This window comes from Lissotriton helveticus, chromosome 3_1 (genome assembly GCF_964261635.1).
Source record: "Lissotriton helveticus chromosome 3_1, aLisHel1.1, whole genome shotgun sequence".
Lineage (NCBI taxonomy): Eukaryota > Metazoa > Chordata > Amphibia > Caudata > Salamandridae > Lissotriton > Lissotriton helveticus.
Genome location: NC_136061.1, coordinates 1587120220 through 1587136222, shown reverse-complemented (window position 1 = coordinate 1587136222; position 16003 = coordinate 1587120220). Strand labels below are relative to the sequence as shown.

At 43.3% G+C, this 16003-nt stretch overlaps 1 protein-coding gene across 1 annotated transcript in view; it reads right to left on the bottom strand.

The window, feature by feature from the left end:
- Nucleotides 1-1025: 1025 nt before the first annotated feature.
- Nucleotides 1026-16003, bottom strand: part of LOC144825063 (G protein-activated inward rectifier potassium channel 4-like) — a 102425-nt gene continuing 87447 nt past the window's right edge. Inside the window, exons 3-4 of the mRNA XM_078683972.1 lie at nt 2993-3243; nt 1026-2929 (exon numbers count right to left, since the gene is read on the bottom strand). Of these exons, the coding sequence (XP_078540098.1) occupies nt 2783-2929; nt 2993-3243 (398 nt within the window). The 3' untranslated portion in view covers nt 1026-2782. The remainder of the gene's footprint in view (nt 2930-2992; nt 3244-16003) is intronic.

The window sequence follows — 16003 nt, the reverse complement described above, 5'->3', positions numbered from 1 at the left end:
TTCCTTTTAGTGAACACAGCATGTCTTGGAGACAGTGCAGGTTCCCTGCCAGGCTCGACCTAAAAAGGGGACAAGCAGGACACAAGGTGCATGGTGAGTGGGGTCAAAAGAGTTGTTGGTCACTCTTCAAATAGAACATAGGCTATAAAATCTTCGGAAGATGGAGTGACTAAACGCTAAAAGCCAGCAATTAATGTTGATAACTGGACCAATAAGGAACAGTGCCCCTCTCCAAATAGAACATACTAAGGTTGGGCTTCTAAAACATTTAGAATGTGCAGCATGCTGCTTAAGCTTGATTGCTAAAAGGTATATCAATACTGGTCCATGTTGACACATGCAAATAGACACACATGCAACATTTCTCTGGATGGCACACATGCACCAACAGTCAGAGAGTTGTGAGTCCCGCCCACCTGCAATAGGCCTACCCGGTGGTGAAGGGGACGTGTCTACTGAAAATGTGTTCATCTGTTAAATGCACAAGTGCATTTCTAATGAACACACAGTATTTTTTCATTTGATTAACAGCATTCTTGGGTTCTCCTTGTTTATCAGACATTGCTATGCTCCCAAATGACCTAAAACAGTCAACAAGGACAGTTTTAATCGCGATCTGCTTATTTGCGCTGTTTTGAGTAAAACACAGTAACAGATTTCACCACAACCGGCCAAGTGAGATGGCCAACAATTTTGAGACCAGTTGGAAGGCGAGAAAAATAACATATCTTCTGCTATAAAGGCTTAGATGAGCACCACATGTCTTTATATTTCAGAATAGCCTGCACACTCTGATTGTACAAATGAAATGCAAAATTATTTTGGGAATAATATATGTCAGCAAAGAAAAACCGTTTACAGAGAACACACCAAAACCGAACTTCATTATTGGTAAGAATTCATGTAGGTAATTATAGTATTTCATTTTCTTAACCACTGGGTTCAAAATAATAATTTCTTACTAGTTAAAGGTTTACAATAAGCATTACAATTAAGGCAGGATAAAGAGCGGAATTATCAAAACATAGGGTTACAGCAAATGTTTATTTTTTTGATTTTCAGAAGTTGTATAGCTCAACCATAATCCAGATGGCTTACAGTATGACAGAAAAAACCAAGATAGTTAAACAGTGTTAAGAAATCAGAGGCATAACAGACATTTGAGAGTCATATGCAAGAGTGGTGCAACAAGAATTCCTGGAAGTGTTCGTGAGAAGGGGTAATAACCTCTAAATCCCTAGTTGGAAGGCATAAGTCATGAAAAAACTGGTGAAGGGGGCAGCCACACAGCAGGAATTTGGAAGTGCCATGTAGAAGAAAGAATGGTTTGAAGAGATAGAAATAGGAAGGCGAACAGAAAGTAAGGGTAGAGTAGGAAACAGGATGAAAAGATGCTTAGGGATGTTTAGAAAGAAAGAAAAAGGGGCCAAGTTAATCTTTAGCAAAGGGTTAATCACCTGACTATATATGCCTAAAGTTTCAATAACTACCACCAGCGATTATGCGATCTATGGTTAAGAGTTAGGATAATGGTAAAGTTACAGTCAGTTAAAGTTATGGTTTGAATTAGGATAAAGGTTATATTAAGAATTAGAATAAGGGATATATTAGGTTTAGCTTACTATATGTCACATAAGAATTCACTGTAGCAAGTCTGTAGGGACAGATAAGGTAATGTTAAGTAAAAAATGTAGGGGTTCATGATGGAGATTCTTTGTAAAGACAAGACCTGCTCTGTAATCATCTTCTGTGTAATGAAATAAACAGAAATCTCAGCAAGCCAAAGATATTTGAACACCAGGTCCATCATATAAAACACTAAGCCCATCATATAAAAAACCAGGCCCATCATATAAAACACCAGGTTCATCATATAAAGGTTCCCACCACCTACTTTGGCTTTCTGAAATTACAGAACATAGTTGTGCAATATTGCAATGTTCAAAAATAAATAACACCTGCACTAAAAACTGTTGATTCTCTCATGGGAAGCAACTTAAGAAAACCTACCAACATCACTACAGCCATTTGCTGAAACTTGTCCACTGCCAATCTTCAATCCTTCCTCTATATGTGTCTAAAACCACAGACCCTTTTTGGCGTTCTACCGCAGAAGAGACCCTATTTTTGGAGCACATTAATTTAAGTCGGCTGACCTGGAAGATGGTCTGAATAGGATAGGTGGCGAAAAATAAGAAAAAAAATCTCAAAATGTAATTGATTACAAAGGTTGGCATTTACATGCATATGTTGAATAAGCTCCCATCTCATACAGTCATCTGATAGCCTTTGAAAAGGAGGCTCGAATGATGTTGTCTATGTGGGTCCCCAGAGGAAAAACTACATTTCCATTCAGTATTGCATACCGAATTCAGATTTGCAAGCTTTCTACACTTACTAAGAAAAAAAAATATGACTATTTATATACATAAAGTACAACACAAACAAAATTGTTTATAGGCGCTTAAGTAACAGGTGCTATTAATACCCTTCACAATGGTACCCATTTCATTAACATCCAGACAATGAAATTCTGAGTCAAATGTGTAGGGATTTAAACCTGTGATCTACAGGTGTCTGGGAAGAAACTCATCCCATTGAACTATCTTGTTGCTGTTTGTGTTGCTTATATTATGTCAGCTCAATACCATTGTCTCACCCGACATGATAAATAGCACTGTATAACAGTGACAGTGCCCTTAAGCTGAGTACTGCAATATAGCCCAGATTGTCTGACTACATTTTGATGCTCCGGCACATTGACAAGAATATCTAAAAACTGTCAAACATCCATGTCATTGCTGTTAAACTCCACACTCCTCTCCTCACTAATGCTGGGAAAACCCATCCTGGAGTAGTCTTTGGAGGCATCATCGTTGGGTACCATGTTCATATCGTTGGGCACCATGTTCATATCGTTGGGCACCATGTTCATATCATTGTGCGCCATGTTCATATCATTGTGCATCATGCTCATATCATTGGGCACCATGTTCATGTCACCTCCTGTGACACAGGCATGGCCCATATTATCCCAGAACAAGCTAAGTGTTGAATTATCAGCCTGCTCCATCTCTTGCATCTCCTTAGCACTCCCCCATGGAGTCTGGACATCAAAGGTCTTGTCGAACCGGCTGTAATCGACCCGAAAGGCGCCCTTCTCGAGGCTCATGCAGGGTTCGAACCGATGGCCCCAGAGAATCTCATCTTCCGTGTATGAAGTCCTGGCTTGACAGGTCATCCCTGCATTGAAAGAAGATGCTTTGTCAGCTTTCTATAGGTCAAGCAACTGTTTAAAAAAAGTCAACAAAGAATTTCCTGTTCCATTTGATAGACCTTATTGATCAGAACGTTAGACATTGCTGACCATTCTTTCTACTACACAGCATGAGACTCATCAAGTAACATACTCATTGAATATACTGAATACTGGATAGATGTCTTAGAAAAATCTATACATTAAGTTTCTTACTGAAAGTTACCTTCTCATTAACCTTTTAAAAAATGTGGCAAAAGAAGACAACACAAAGTGTGATAGGTGTATCAACGATGCCCAATTGTTAAATTATAATAATAGATTTACCAGTAATTATGCTAGACATGGTAGTAGTGGGAACAATAGTCATGACAAAAGTTTTTCTAGAGTACCATCGGTCACAGTAGCACTAAGTAGTAGTTTAACCACACATAATAATAGTAATTGTAATATTACTCTTAGCAGTTATTAAAGTAGATTTCCCATTCATGTTGGAGAGCATCTTCGAACTTTCTTTCCCTTCTCCCATGAATTAGAAATAAGCAATTTTAAGCCCCTTGGCCTACGATGCGTTATTTTAGTGGACCATTGAGCATGATCAAGAGTACATTTGTGCACACAGAGACTGATTTGTAGCTTGAAGTACAGTAATTTACCCCGTCAGGGCGACAGTAAAACTACTCTGTCATTCTGATGGAAGAATTGTGCCCCAAACTTATGAGATATCTGCTGGCCAAACAGACATCTCTTACCATTGACAGGAACTGCTGTCACAGCGGTTTTTATCAATGTATTAAAAGTTTGATGGATTGCTCCGTTAACACGACTGTATCATCTGTCAAACTTGTAACATGTTTTTGTATTTTGAATAACAAAATCCCAAATCAGGATTTTGTTTTTAAAAATACAAAAACGAATGGCCCTCTCACTCTTGGAGTTGTCTTCCATGATGTGGGGGTTATTATGCAGTTTTCACTGTCACTTACTACCGGGTTTAACCCAGCGGTGATGGAAAGTGAAAACTGACCATTCGACCACCACTCTAAATCGTATATATGTGGCTGAATGGATATACTTCCGACTGCCATTGCTCTGTCAGGCTGTCAAGGAGAATGGCAGCAACAGAGAGTACTCTCCGTTGCGGAGATACTGAGGATAAGCCCTTCTGTAAATTAGGCAGGCGGATCTTCAGTTTGGCAGAGAGGGTATTTCGTCTACTTTGCTATGGAGCACCCGCTCTGCCAAACTATAAACCAGTCTCAGAGTCTGGTTAGTTGTAATGCCCTGTTCCAGGAGTCAGTAGACAATGGAAGATACAGAGTTCGGGAGAGCTTAGTGTTTCAGGTTTTTATTTACTCTTTGGGTGCTTCCCAATCTATTATTCTTCGGAGGGGATTTTTATTTTATTTTTACCTCTGGTTTTAATTCTTTGACTGTTAAAAAGCTTTTCCAAGATCAATATATAAAATCACAATTTTTGGTCACCTTAACAACACGTGATACAACATGCCAAATTTGGCATAATTTTGGAATAATTGTGGTAATTTTGCACCTCACATTTTTTGTGCACATTTTCCTTCAGGTGTTATTTAGACAAATGTGTATGGTGAAAAATATCAAAACAAGGACAAATGCATGGGATTTGGGTGCTGTAATACCTATTATGCACTCTATCCCTCTTTCTAACCCGAAAATCTGATTACAGTGATTACATCGAACTGGAGAAAACGGCAAGTTCAGTAATGGATTAAGTCTCGGGCAATTTTACTGTCAGTAATATCTTGTCAATGGAATGTGGGCCAAAGTTTCATAACACCATACATTTTTTATTTATTACATCTCACATAATTTCAAAAATAATATCCATTACAATGTTTTTATCCATATCTTTATGACAAAAATTGTACTCTTTATGCTCATGTTAGCCATCCGCATCACAATTCGTGTACACTGATAATTTCTAACCCATCTTTATTATTACTGTGCGTTCATTTTGACTGATACCATTTTTCACAAATTTAGTACACTTAAGTAATCTATATAAATCCAACATGTCATTATTTTCCTTTACAAAACGCCATCTTAATAATATTTGGGCGCGGTGGAAACACACATCAGCTCTGCCTAGCCATACTTCCCTTTGATGTTCCCTTTGATATTTCTCTACTGGAATTTAAAGACAAGGATGTCTGCTCTCAATGTTATCACCATTTGGACACCAAATACTGAGTGTTTTTTTTTCAATCAAAGAGACATTCAGGGGCATAACTGTTTGTGTTAACTTGGCAGTCCACTATTTATCGTGATTCCTATATGGCTTTTCACATATGAGTTATTGGCTATGCCATTTACATTTTAAAGGCCTCATTGGGCCATAGTTGGCAAATTTGTAATTAGTGTTCTATGAAAGAAAACCCATTCTGGTAAAGCTGCTAATGTGTGTGCATTCAATGTGAGACATGCACATACATAAACTGTGACACATGTGGCGCCATTTTTAATTTATCAAACCAGTATGGTGATGGCCTTGTTAGACCTGTAAATTAAAAGAAAAATGATTAAAAACCTGCTCAACAGTATAAAAAACTTGAATCGAGCAGACTGCCAGCTTCAAATGCTTGAATAAATAAAAACAAAAAAGTTAAATGGGATTGGGAACAGTGGAGGGGAAGGGGAGCAAAAAGACATCACATGGTGGGCACTGAAACAGGCGGGAAGGAGAGCAGGAACACCTGTGCACTCTGGTAAACGAAATCTCAACAAACAGTCTAATTGAATTAGCAGTGAATGGATACAGCCCATCCAATCAGAACGCGGCAGGCCTGAAATGCGTGGGACAAACACAAGAATAGGGAAGAAAACAACACAAACAAAAGCAGACACCAGATATTGACAACAAATCCATCAAATTATGTGCGATGGATGACCCAAAGGACACTCTAAGTATATATTATGTTTTGGAAAGAACGGGTGTTGTTATAGATAGCTAAAGCAAGTCTAACTAACGTTAAGACGCCAGAAGCATCAGAACCTGGAATAGACTCGGAGGCACAGGGGGAGCAGTTGTCATGGAGTGTCTGAGATTGGTAGAGATAGTAAGGGTTGTGGGTTGTCTCTGGACCTAAATATTGAGTGATATGCGTTATGGCATTGAGGTGCCTGTCTGCAGGCTGTGGCAGACTTCATATGTAAGGACTGCGAAGAGGAAGAGAGTGTAGAGTTGCGCTCTAGTTCTCGCGTGCTACGTCACGACGTAGCGTGCGAGGACAAGTGATTGTGAGCGTCTGCGCATGCGCAAGGAGGAGAAAAGCGAAAGTGGCAGAGAACGTCGGACGCTCGGCGCTCTCCCGTTCTGTGCAAATTTAAATGAATATATCTAATCATCACCACTGTTTAGTGCCTCCTGATTCATCGTGTCTAGGATAGGGCACATCATTACAGTAGCGACGAGGTCAGAGAAAAAATTTTTTTTTTTTTTTTAAACCGGGAAAGAGAGAAGAAATCATCAGGACCCAGCACCGGCACAAATAGGCAAAGCCCAGTCAGAGGCCACCACGAGGAGCTGCAGGTAGGCGGGCAGTCACAGCAGCAGCACAGAACAGCGGGGGAGCGTGGCAGAAGCCCGCAGAAAAAGGGGGAACACCACCCACACGTTAAGGTGCCAGACGCAGAGACAGAAAGCAGCAGAAGGTACGGCGAGAGTACGGCGACAATCCACTGAAGTCCTGGTGGAGCTAGCAAGGCACAGAGAAGGGGGAGCAGAAGAGCCCGGGCCGAACCAAGCGGAAAGCGAGAGCGGAAACGCGCCAGGCAGCCCGGGAGGTCCTGGGGAGGAACCATACAGACGTGCCACAATGAGCGCGCAGACGTCTTCACTCACGACGCTGATCCCGTTTTTGCCGAAGCCTGGAGAACCTCAAATGAATTAGGAGGACTGGAGGGAGTACTTCAAGAACTATATTGAAGCCCTGGAAGACGAAAACAGGGAGCCCTTCCCCAGTGCGAGGAGGAGAAGGATACTCCTGCACAACCTAGGCCCGGAAGGGATAAGGGTCTTTCAAAACCTGGTGCCCACACCCAGACCAAATAGAGACGATGATGTATTCAAGCATGCTATAGAAGATCTCGACAACCACTACCGTCCCGCGGTGTGCGTTTCTATTGAACGTTACAATTTCCAGCAGAGGAAACAAGAAGCTGGTGAATCCATTGATGACTACGTCGCAGCGCTGAGGAAGTTGGCGGTAACGTGCAAATATGGGGCTCTGCACGACGAATTCATAAAAGATCAGATAGTCATGCGCACCACCAACAAGACAGTACAAGACAATTTATGGGTAAACGGAGAAGCATCGCTTAAGGAAGTAATAGCCATGGTGAAAAAGGCAGAGTTGTCGAAACGGTGTGCCGACGTGGCTAAAAGGGAAGCTGTCCAGAAGATCATGGTAAGCAAGGTGGATGACGCAGAGCCACCGGGAAGGAGTAAGGCCACGATGATGGAGGGAAAAGGGCCAAACAAGTGGATTGGGAGACCAGGACAACAATGGAAGCAGAACAAAGAGAGCAAGACCACGTGCTACAGGTGCGGAAGCCAGGCCCATGCGGCCCAGGACAAACGTTGCCCGGCGTTCAGATCAAAATGCATGTTCTGCGGCATAGTGAGCCACTACGAAAAGGTATGTCGCCGCAAACTGAGGAGACCCACAGTGAGGTACGTGGCGCAGGATCAAAAAGAAGAAGAAGAAGAACTAGACGAGGAGGATAATGTACTATGTGTGGATGGACAAGTACTGGGCATTGACTGTAAGCGTTCCCGCAAGCTACAATGCGACATGGTGATAGGAGGAGTGAAAATCAAGATCACAGTAGACTCGGGATCCCCGTACATTATCGTCCAAAGAGCGGTGTGGGATGAAAAATTCAGACCAAGCTTGGGCCCAAGATTAGAACCACCTGATATACGACCGGTGTTGTACACAGGCGAACCCATTCCGAGCTCTAACCTTCGAGTTCAGAGGAAGGAGTGCGGAGTGCAAATTGTATGTAGCTGAGAAGGGCCCATCAGTCTTTGGATGGATGGACCAAGTTGATCTGGGGATAAAATTGGCCCCAGGGGGAGACACGCAAGTGCTGATGACAGCCCCAGAGAGCTGGCCGGACCTGGAGAAGATGAAGAGTGAGTTCCCGAAAGTGTTTGGTGGGAAGGTCGGAAAGCTAGAGAAGTTCACACATAAGATAGTACTCAGAGAGAACTCCAAACCTATATCCCACAAGGTCAGGATTGTGCCACTAGCCGTAAGAGAAGCAGTACAGCAGGAACTGCGCAGATTAGAAGAAAATGGAATCATCGAGCCTATAGACAGTTCGGAGTGGCTGGCTCCCCTGGTGGTAGAGATGAAACCTAATGGCAAGGTCCGTCTCTGTGTAGACCTTCGAGAACTGAACAAGTGCCTAATCGTGGAAAAATTTCCATTGCCGCGCATAGAAGACATGCTGGCCAAGACGAAGGGAGTAAAGTGGTTCTCCACCATTGACCTCACTTCTGCCTATCACCAGATAGATCTGCACCCAACAAGCAGGAAACTAACATCCTTCATAACACCCTTTGGATGCTATCAATTCGGCAGAATGCCCTTTGGCCTTGCTTCAGCAGCCACCGTGTTCCAGCATCTAATGCACCGTCTCTTCAAAGACATTGAGGGTGTCCAGTACTTCCAGGACGATATACTGGTGATGGGGACAGACCGGAAGGATCATGATAAGAAGCTAGGCAAGGTGCTTCGAGTGCTAGAGAGCAACGGCTTGACAGCAGAATGGGAGAAGTGGTGACTCGGAATGACGTCGGTCACCTACTTGGGGCATGAGATAGGAGGACATGGCATCACACCAAAGCGAGCAAATGTGAAAGCAATCTGCGACGCAAGGGCCCCAACCAACAAAGAATAGGTGAGTTCCTTCCTAGGGATGGCCGAATATTATAGTAAGTTTGTACAACTCTTCGCCACCAAGACCCACCACTTGAGACAGTTAATAAGGGACAAAACGGTGTTCAAATGGACTGAAGCGTCACAAAAGGAATTTGACGCCTTAAAGAATGACATTGGTCAAGCTGTACCACTACAGGGATACGATCCACTTGGGCAGTCGATATTGACAACGGACGCCAGCGAGAAACGACTGGGAGCGGTCCTCATGCAAGAGTGGAAGGATGGGACGATGGAGACCCTCAGTTTCGCCTCGAGATCGCTATCGCCCACAGAACAGAAATTCAGTGTGATTGAGAAGGAGATGCTGGCCGTGGTGTGGGCCATGGGGAAGTTCCGCCAATTCCTATGGGGCACGAGATTCCAACTCAAGACAGACCACAAACCATTGGTCAAAGTGATCACCTCGAGTGGGCATGCGAGTGCCACGCCACGCATTGCCAAGATGACATTGAAATTACTGGAGTACAGGTATGATGTGGAATACATACTGGAGACACGAAACAAGGTGGCAGACTACCTCAGTAGAGCTGCAGCTATGGAAAAGGCTCCCAACCCATATGCAGAAAACGAGGAGATGGTAGCCGTGATGGAAGACCCTGAACGGGTGATAAGCAATCAGGAGTGGACCCAAGCGTATGAAGAAGACAAAGACATATGTGAGATCAAGGAGTGCATAATACACGGGTGGCCAGAGAAGAAACGATTACGAGGAGAGCTCAGGAAATTCTATGATGTCAGAGAAAAACTGTCAGTGGGTGACAAAGGAATATTCCTGTACAGAGGTAATAAAGTAGTTCCCCCGACAACGCTAGTTCCTCACTTGTTGGCGTTACTACATGAAGGACATCTAGGTATCGTAAAAACCAAGATGAGGGCGAAACAGATGTACTGGTGGCCAGGAGTAGACATCCAAGTGGAGAGATACGTGAGAGAGTGCGAGCAATGCCAAAGAGCGGACAAAACTCTGAAGCCCTTAAGGCCGGCCTTGGGAAGGTTTACCCAACCGAGCAATCCCTGGGAAGAAGTGTCTGTAGACATTCTGGGACCTGTGCTGGACGCCCTGGGGTCACCCAAATATCTGTGCGTCCTTGTCGACAAGTACTCGAAATGGCCGGAAGTGCACATACAGGAAGAGATGGAGCGGAGACAGTACTTACGTTTCTTACTTCCGTCTTCCTCAGAGAAGGCATTCCAAGATCGATCCTGAGCGACAATGGACCGCAATTCACCTCAGAGAAATGGTATAAGTATGCGGAGAGGAACGTGATCAAAATTAAGCATACCTCCATATACCATCCCTCGAGCAATGGACACGTGGAGCAGTTCAATAGAGTCATAATGAGGTCCATCCAAGCTGTCATCAAGATGGGCAAAGACTGGGAGAAAGAGGTACAAAGTATGATATGGGCCTACCGCATCACCCCCATCAGCACTGGGTACAGCCCTTTCCAAATCTTGAGAGGAAGACACCCCTTCACCAAAGACAATGTAGCACGGAGGGAAAAGCAATCACTAGCAAGTGGTCTCCTGCAGTGGTGCAGCACAACCTAGAGAAGGCCCAGAGGATATACACCGAGCACTACAACCAGAGGAGAAATGTGAAGGAAACAGCCCTTGAGAGAGGGGAATGGGTGAGAGTCAAATTAGCGGTACTAAGAAGAAAAGGAGACAGCAAATACAGTCAACCGCTACAAGTGAAAGAAGTATACGATAGGGCAGCACTGCTCAGTGATGGAAATGTGTGGTCCCAAGACCGCATGTCCAAATGCAACAAAATCCTACATTGGTCCCAGGAAGAGAACGGGAGGACCCAACAAGACCAAAGACAAAGAGAGAATAAGGGAAGTACCCCTACGGAAGAAGAAGATCTGGGAGCAGATGGTAACCGAGAGGAGTTTGGAGATATGGGAATGCCGGAGACGGGAGAACAACAAAAGGAGAGAGTGTGACCCCGAGGAGAGAAGAGCCGGGCACCCTGAGAGACAAGGTGGTGAGCCCTGCAGAGAATGGCACCGGGGAAGCCCTCTCCACTCCGGTATGACGCACACGGGCAGGCAGAGTGATGGTAAGGCCCACCCGCTTCCGAGACTTTGAACTCGGGGGGGAGTTAGCATCCTGAGGGACTTTCAATGACATTGTTTCTGTTGTTAATAAAAAGAGGGAGATATGTAGAGTTGCGCTCTAGTTCTCGCGTGCTACGTCACGGCGTAGCGCGCGAGGACGAGTGATGGTGAGCGTCTGCACATGCGCGCAAGGAGGAGAAAAGCGAAAGTGGCAGAGAACGTGGGACGCTCGGCGCTCTCCCGTTCTGTGCAAATTTAAATGAATATATATAATCACCATCACTGTCTAGTGCCTCATGATTCATCGTGCCTAGGATAGGGCACATCATTACAGAGAGACGCTTGGTTTTTGCTGATTTACAGCGAGGAATGCTTACTTCAAGATAATAATAAATAAAGCTGTAGCAAGTATTCAGTCCTTTTCAGATCAGCTGTTATCCGGTGATGTATTTCAGCCCTTCCCTCAAACTGAAACATTTACATCTATTTGATGCTGTTTTGAACCATGCTACAATGCACTGAATAATGAACAAAGTCCAAATCTAGCTTTTGCAGAACTAGTCTACCCCAGTGCCAATCGGATGGCAACACAATCTGAAAACAGACAAAAAGCAGACACTGACTTGTCTTTACCATAATTAACAAAAAAATAAGTAAGATGGTGTTGATTCCTCCTTGTGATGCCAAAACGGGGGCTGTAAGGAGATCAGACAGAAGGAGATTATTGAGAACATAAAGTACAGGACAGTAATCTTTTTCCCTTTGCTTGGTTTATTCCATGAGAGTGACATTTATTTGTACCAATAATCCCCTTGCAGAGCTTTGAAACTAAATAAAATCCACCCATCCTGCTCCATGTATAAGACGTCACGCCTCCCAGTCTCTTTTCATTCACCAAAGACAGGGAGATGTCTATACATACAGTATTGAGCCACATTTCTAAGGTTTTCTTTAGATTGCTTAATTGTCCATCCAGCCTCTTAAAAATGGCGACAGCTTTCTCCTGTGTACAATGTTGTTGGTACATGGAGGGCTCACAGGGGCGAAACAAAACATGCTCAGATTGAACCACTCATTTGCAAAATAATCATTAAAAAGTTAACTGTGTGCTATTAATCGAGTTTGAATTTAACAATAATCATGCGTAAATGAGAACGTGTTTTGAGAAATTCTGGGGTGGGCCGCAAGCCTGCACATGACTTGCAGAAATTAATGACTAAAGGGCTGCAAGTTAATGATCGTACTAAGGCTTTTTCACAACTTGTGCAAACCATTAATATTGCTAAGCAGAACACTTTTAGAGAATAAACTCATGCAAAAGATATGATATTCACATTGTATTTGTCTTTTCCTAGAAAATGGCTTTTTCTGTGCAGGAGAGATAGGCCTCAGAAAATCTAGCGTGAAATATTAAACCATGGTGTGAGGAAGGGAGAGTGCTTAATCAGTTTTCCTTGTGTCTTCGCTGATGACCAAGGTTGCGGAGGAAACAATGAGCCTCTGAAATCGAGTTCCTCTGGAAGCGAACTGTGTGGACAGTAAACATGAACGAAATGTGAACATGCTGCGGAAGAGAAGGGTACATAAGCTTGAAAATGACGTATTGAATTTGGACAATAGTGTGTTTGAAAAACAGAACTTGCTTGGAGTGGTGAGACAAAGACAGCTTCTTGTTTTAGTCAATTAGAATCTTTAGTTGGGAGGGGTGGATAGAGTAGGGGCTGGTTTAGTGTGAATTTGGGATATAATTATTCCTAGTAAGTAGGTGGGGTTAGGCGGTGTATTCCTAACTTTGCGTGAGGAGAGAGCTGTATCGTTATTTCCTATTTTTGTGGCCTGACTGTTGATCTGCTGTTCCTGACTCTTATCTTTGAAGTGCCCCACTTACTCTCATGGCCAGAGGGTAGCATTGCTAATCTTAAGACTTGATTGATAAGTAAAAATAATCAGTCTCTGATTTGCATAATTATTTTGCAAATGATTTCTCTTCTTTGTCTCTCTACCTATCCACTCTCTTATTGAACTGTTCATGAGATGTATACTGATTTGATTGAAACCGAATGTTCTTTGTGTGAAATACTCTGATTTATGCTGTGTTTGTACTTAATGAGCATCACATTATTTTAGATAACGATTATTGTTATTAACGGAAATAGTGTCTGTTGCTATTATGGTATGGTTTTGAATCACGGTATAAGTTCTGATTATTATTTACCAAATCCCTGCCTTCTTAAAAATTATTCATTACTTAGAGGTGATACAATATATAAGTTGGTAAGGACTAAACTCATACAGTGGGGAGAGAACTAAAATTTGGGTCCAGCCTAATAAGGATTTTTCTCCGAGTTCCCAAAACGCTGCATCAGGGGTTTGTTGCGGACGTTAAAATTCAGCGTAGAGGCTAAAACCCCAGGCTCGATATATATTGGAACCATTTTAAAATAACCAGTGGTGCTGTGTTCTTGCACACCGAAATGCAGGATGTGGTGGGGCTTCGCAAATAAAGACTCCAAACAATCTTCTAAACCATGGCTGCCCATATTTTGCACAACAATTAAGAGTGCGAACTGACATATTTGCACATGCACATTTTCAAAGGGTTTTAAGAAACTTCTCAATGTTGTACACATTTGCAAAATTCTGGTCTAAATTCAAGTCTGCATGTGTTTAGTAAATTGCAAGTATCTGGGCCATTTCCAGTGAGCCAGGAGCAGGGGTAGATACTTTGATATCCCTGAGTCTCAAGCAACACAAGGTAAGTCAACAAGACCTTGGATCACTTGGAGTGAAGGCAGCGTCCCGCTCCCCATAAATAGAGTCAGAAAGCAGCAGGGCAACAAACAGAAAAGTAGGCCTTCCAGATCAGTAGTCCAGTTGAGTCCTTTCTGCAATACATCACTTCGCCTGACAGAGGTTCTGTTGTAGACCCAGAAGTGTCTGATTTGGTGAGGTCAGAGATCCAGCACTTGTGACCAAATGTGCCTTTGAATGGGGGAAACTTCAGAGGGTGTCTTTGAAGTGCACAGGTATCCCTTTCAACCCAGTACTGTCTGCCAGGCAATCTGTGACAAGTAATCAGTCCTTTGTGTGGGACAGGCCACAACCTATTGAAGTATAAGTGTTAGCTCCTTCCTCCCATCCTGCTCAGGAAGGGACATCAGAATACAGATTCATGTAGATGGTTACTCAGCAACATCTAGCCTTCCTGTGTTTGTGGCTGTCTGGAGAGAATGCACAAAGTGTAGCTGTCACCCAGCCCAGGTGTGTATTGAAGACAGGCTGTAAGGCACACAGGATAGTAAGAGCATAGACATTTCCACTTTCTTAAAGTGGCATTTCTAAAATAGTAATGTTAAATCCAACCAGTAATGAGGATTTATCATTACCATTCCAAAGATATTAGAAATGTTGCAGCTCATTTGCAATTTTGAATTGTAGGTTAAAGGTATTTTAAGGAATTTCCAATGTTATTCTATGAGAGGAGTAGGCCTCACAGTAGTGAAAAAGAAATCTGAGTGTCACTACCAGGACATGCAAAACACAAAAGTACATGTCGTACCTTTTACTTACACAACACCCTGCTCTATGTGCTACCTGGGGCCTACCCTAGGGGTGACTTATGTGTAATAATGTACTAAAAGGGGAGTTGAAGGCTTGGCGAGTAGTTTTAAATGTCAAGTAAAAGTAGCAGCAAACTGAACAAAAAGGCCTTTAGTGGTAGGCCTGAGACATGGTTTGTGGGCTAACTTGGGTGTGTGGCACAAGCAGTGCTGCATGCCCACTAGTAGTATTTAGTTTACAGGTCTTGGCCACATGTAGTACACTTTACTAAGAACTCATAAGTAAATTAAATATTCCAATTGCGTATGAGTCAATGTTACCATGTCTTATGGAGAGAGCACATACACCTTAGCACTGATTAGAAGTGTAAAGTGTGCAGAGTCCTAAAGCCAGCAAAAACAAGTGCAGAAAAGTGAGGGAGGTAATCAAAAAACACCCATAGGCTGTCAGATCTAACACTGGTCCCCCAGCTGAAATTGGAAAGACCTACCCAACCGCTATGGAGCTCTCTTTGCTATGGCGGATGAACCTGAAGAGACCATCAGCATTGGCGCAGTCTGTTCCTGGGAAATGCTCTACCATAAAGTCCATTCCCTATAGGGAGATGGACCACCTCCACATTTTGGGATTTTCACCCTTCATTTGCACGAGCCATCTGAGGGGTCTGTGGTCTGTCTGAACCAGGAAGTGAATACCAAAAAGGTGTGGTCTGAACGTTTTCAGTGCATTGACCACAGCAAAAGCTTTTCTTTCAAAGGTACTCCACCTTTGTTCTCATGGAAGTAACCTCCTGCTAATGAAGGCTACTGGTTGGTCTAGGCCCTCCTCATTCAGATGTGCTAAGACTGCCCCTATGCCATGCTCTGAGGCCCCTGTCTGCACGATGAACTCCTTGGGGAAGTCAAGGGCACTGAGCACCAGCTCTGGTCACATGGTTTCTTGTGGAGAGTCAAAGGCCTCCTGACAACCCTCTGTGCAGATCACCAATATGGGCTGATGCTTGGAAGTAAACTCAATTAAGGGGCAACAATGGAGCCATAGCTCTTAACAAATCGTCTTTAGTATCCAGTGAAGCATAGTAAGCCTCTCACTTTGGTTTGGCTTTTAGATCCTGGCCTAAAGGGGCTGCACCTTGC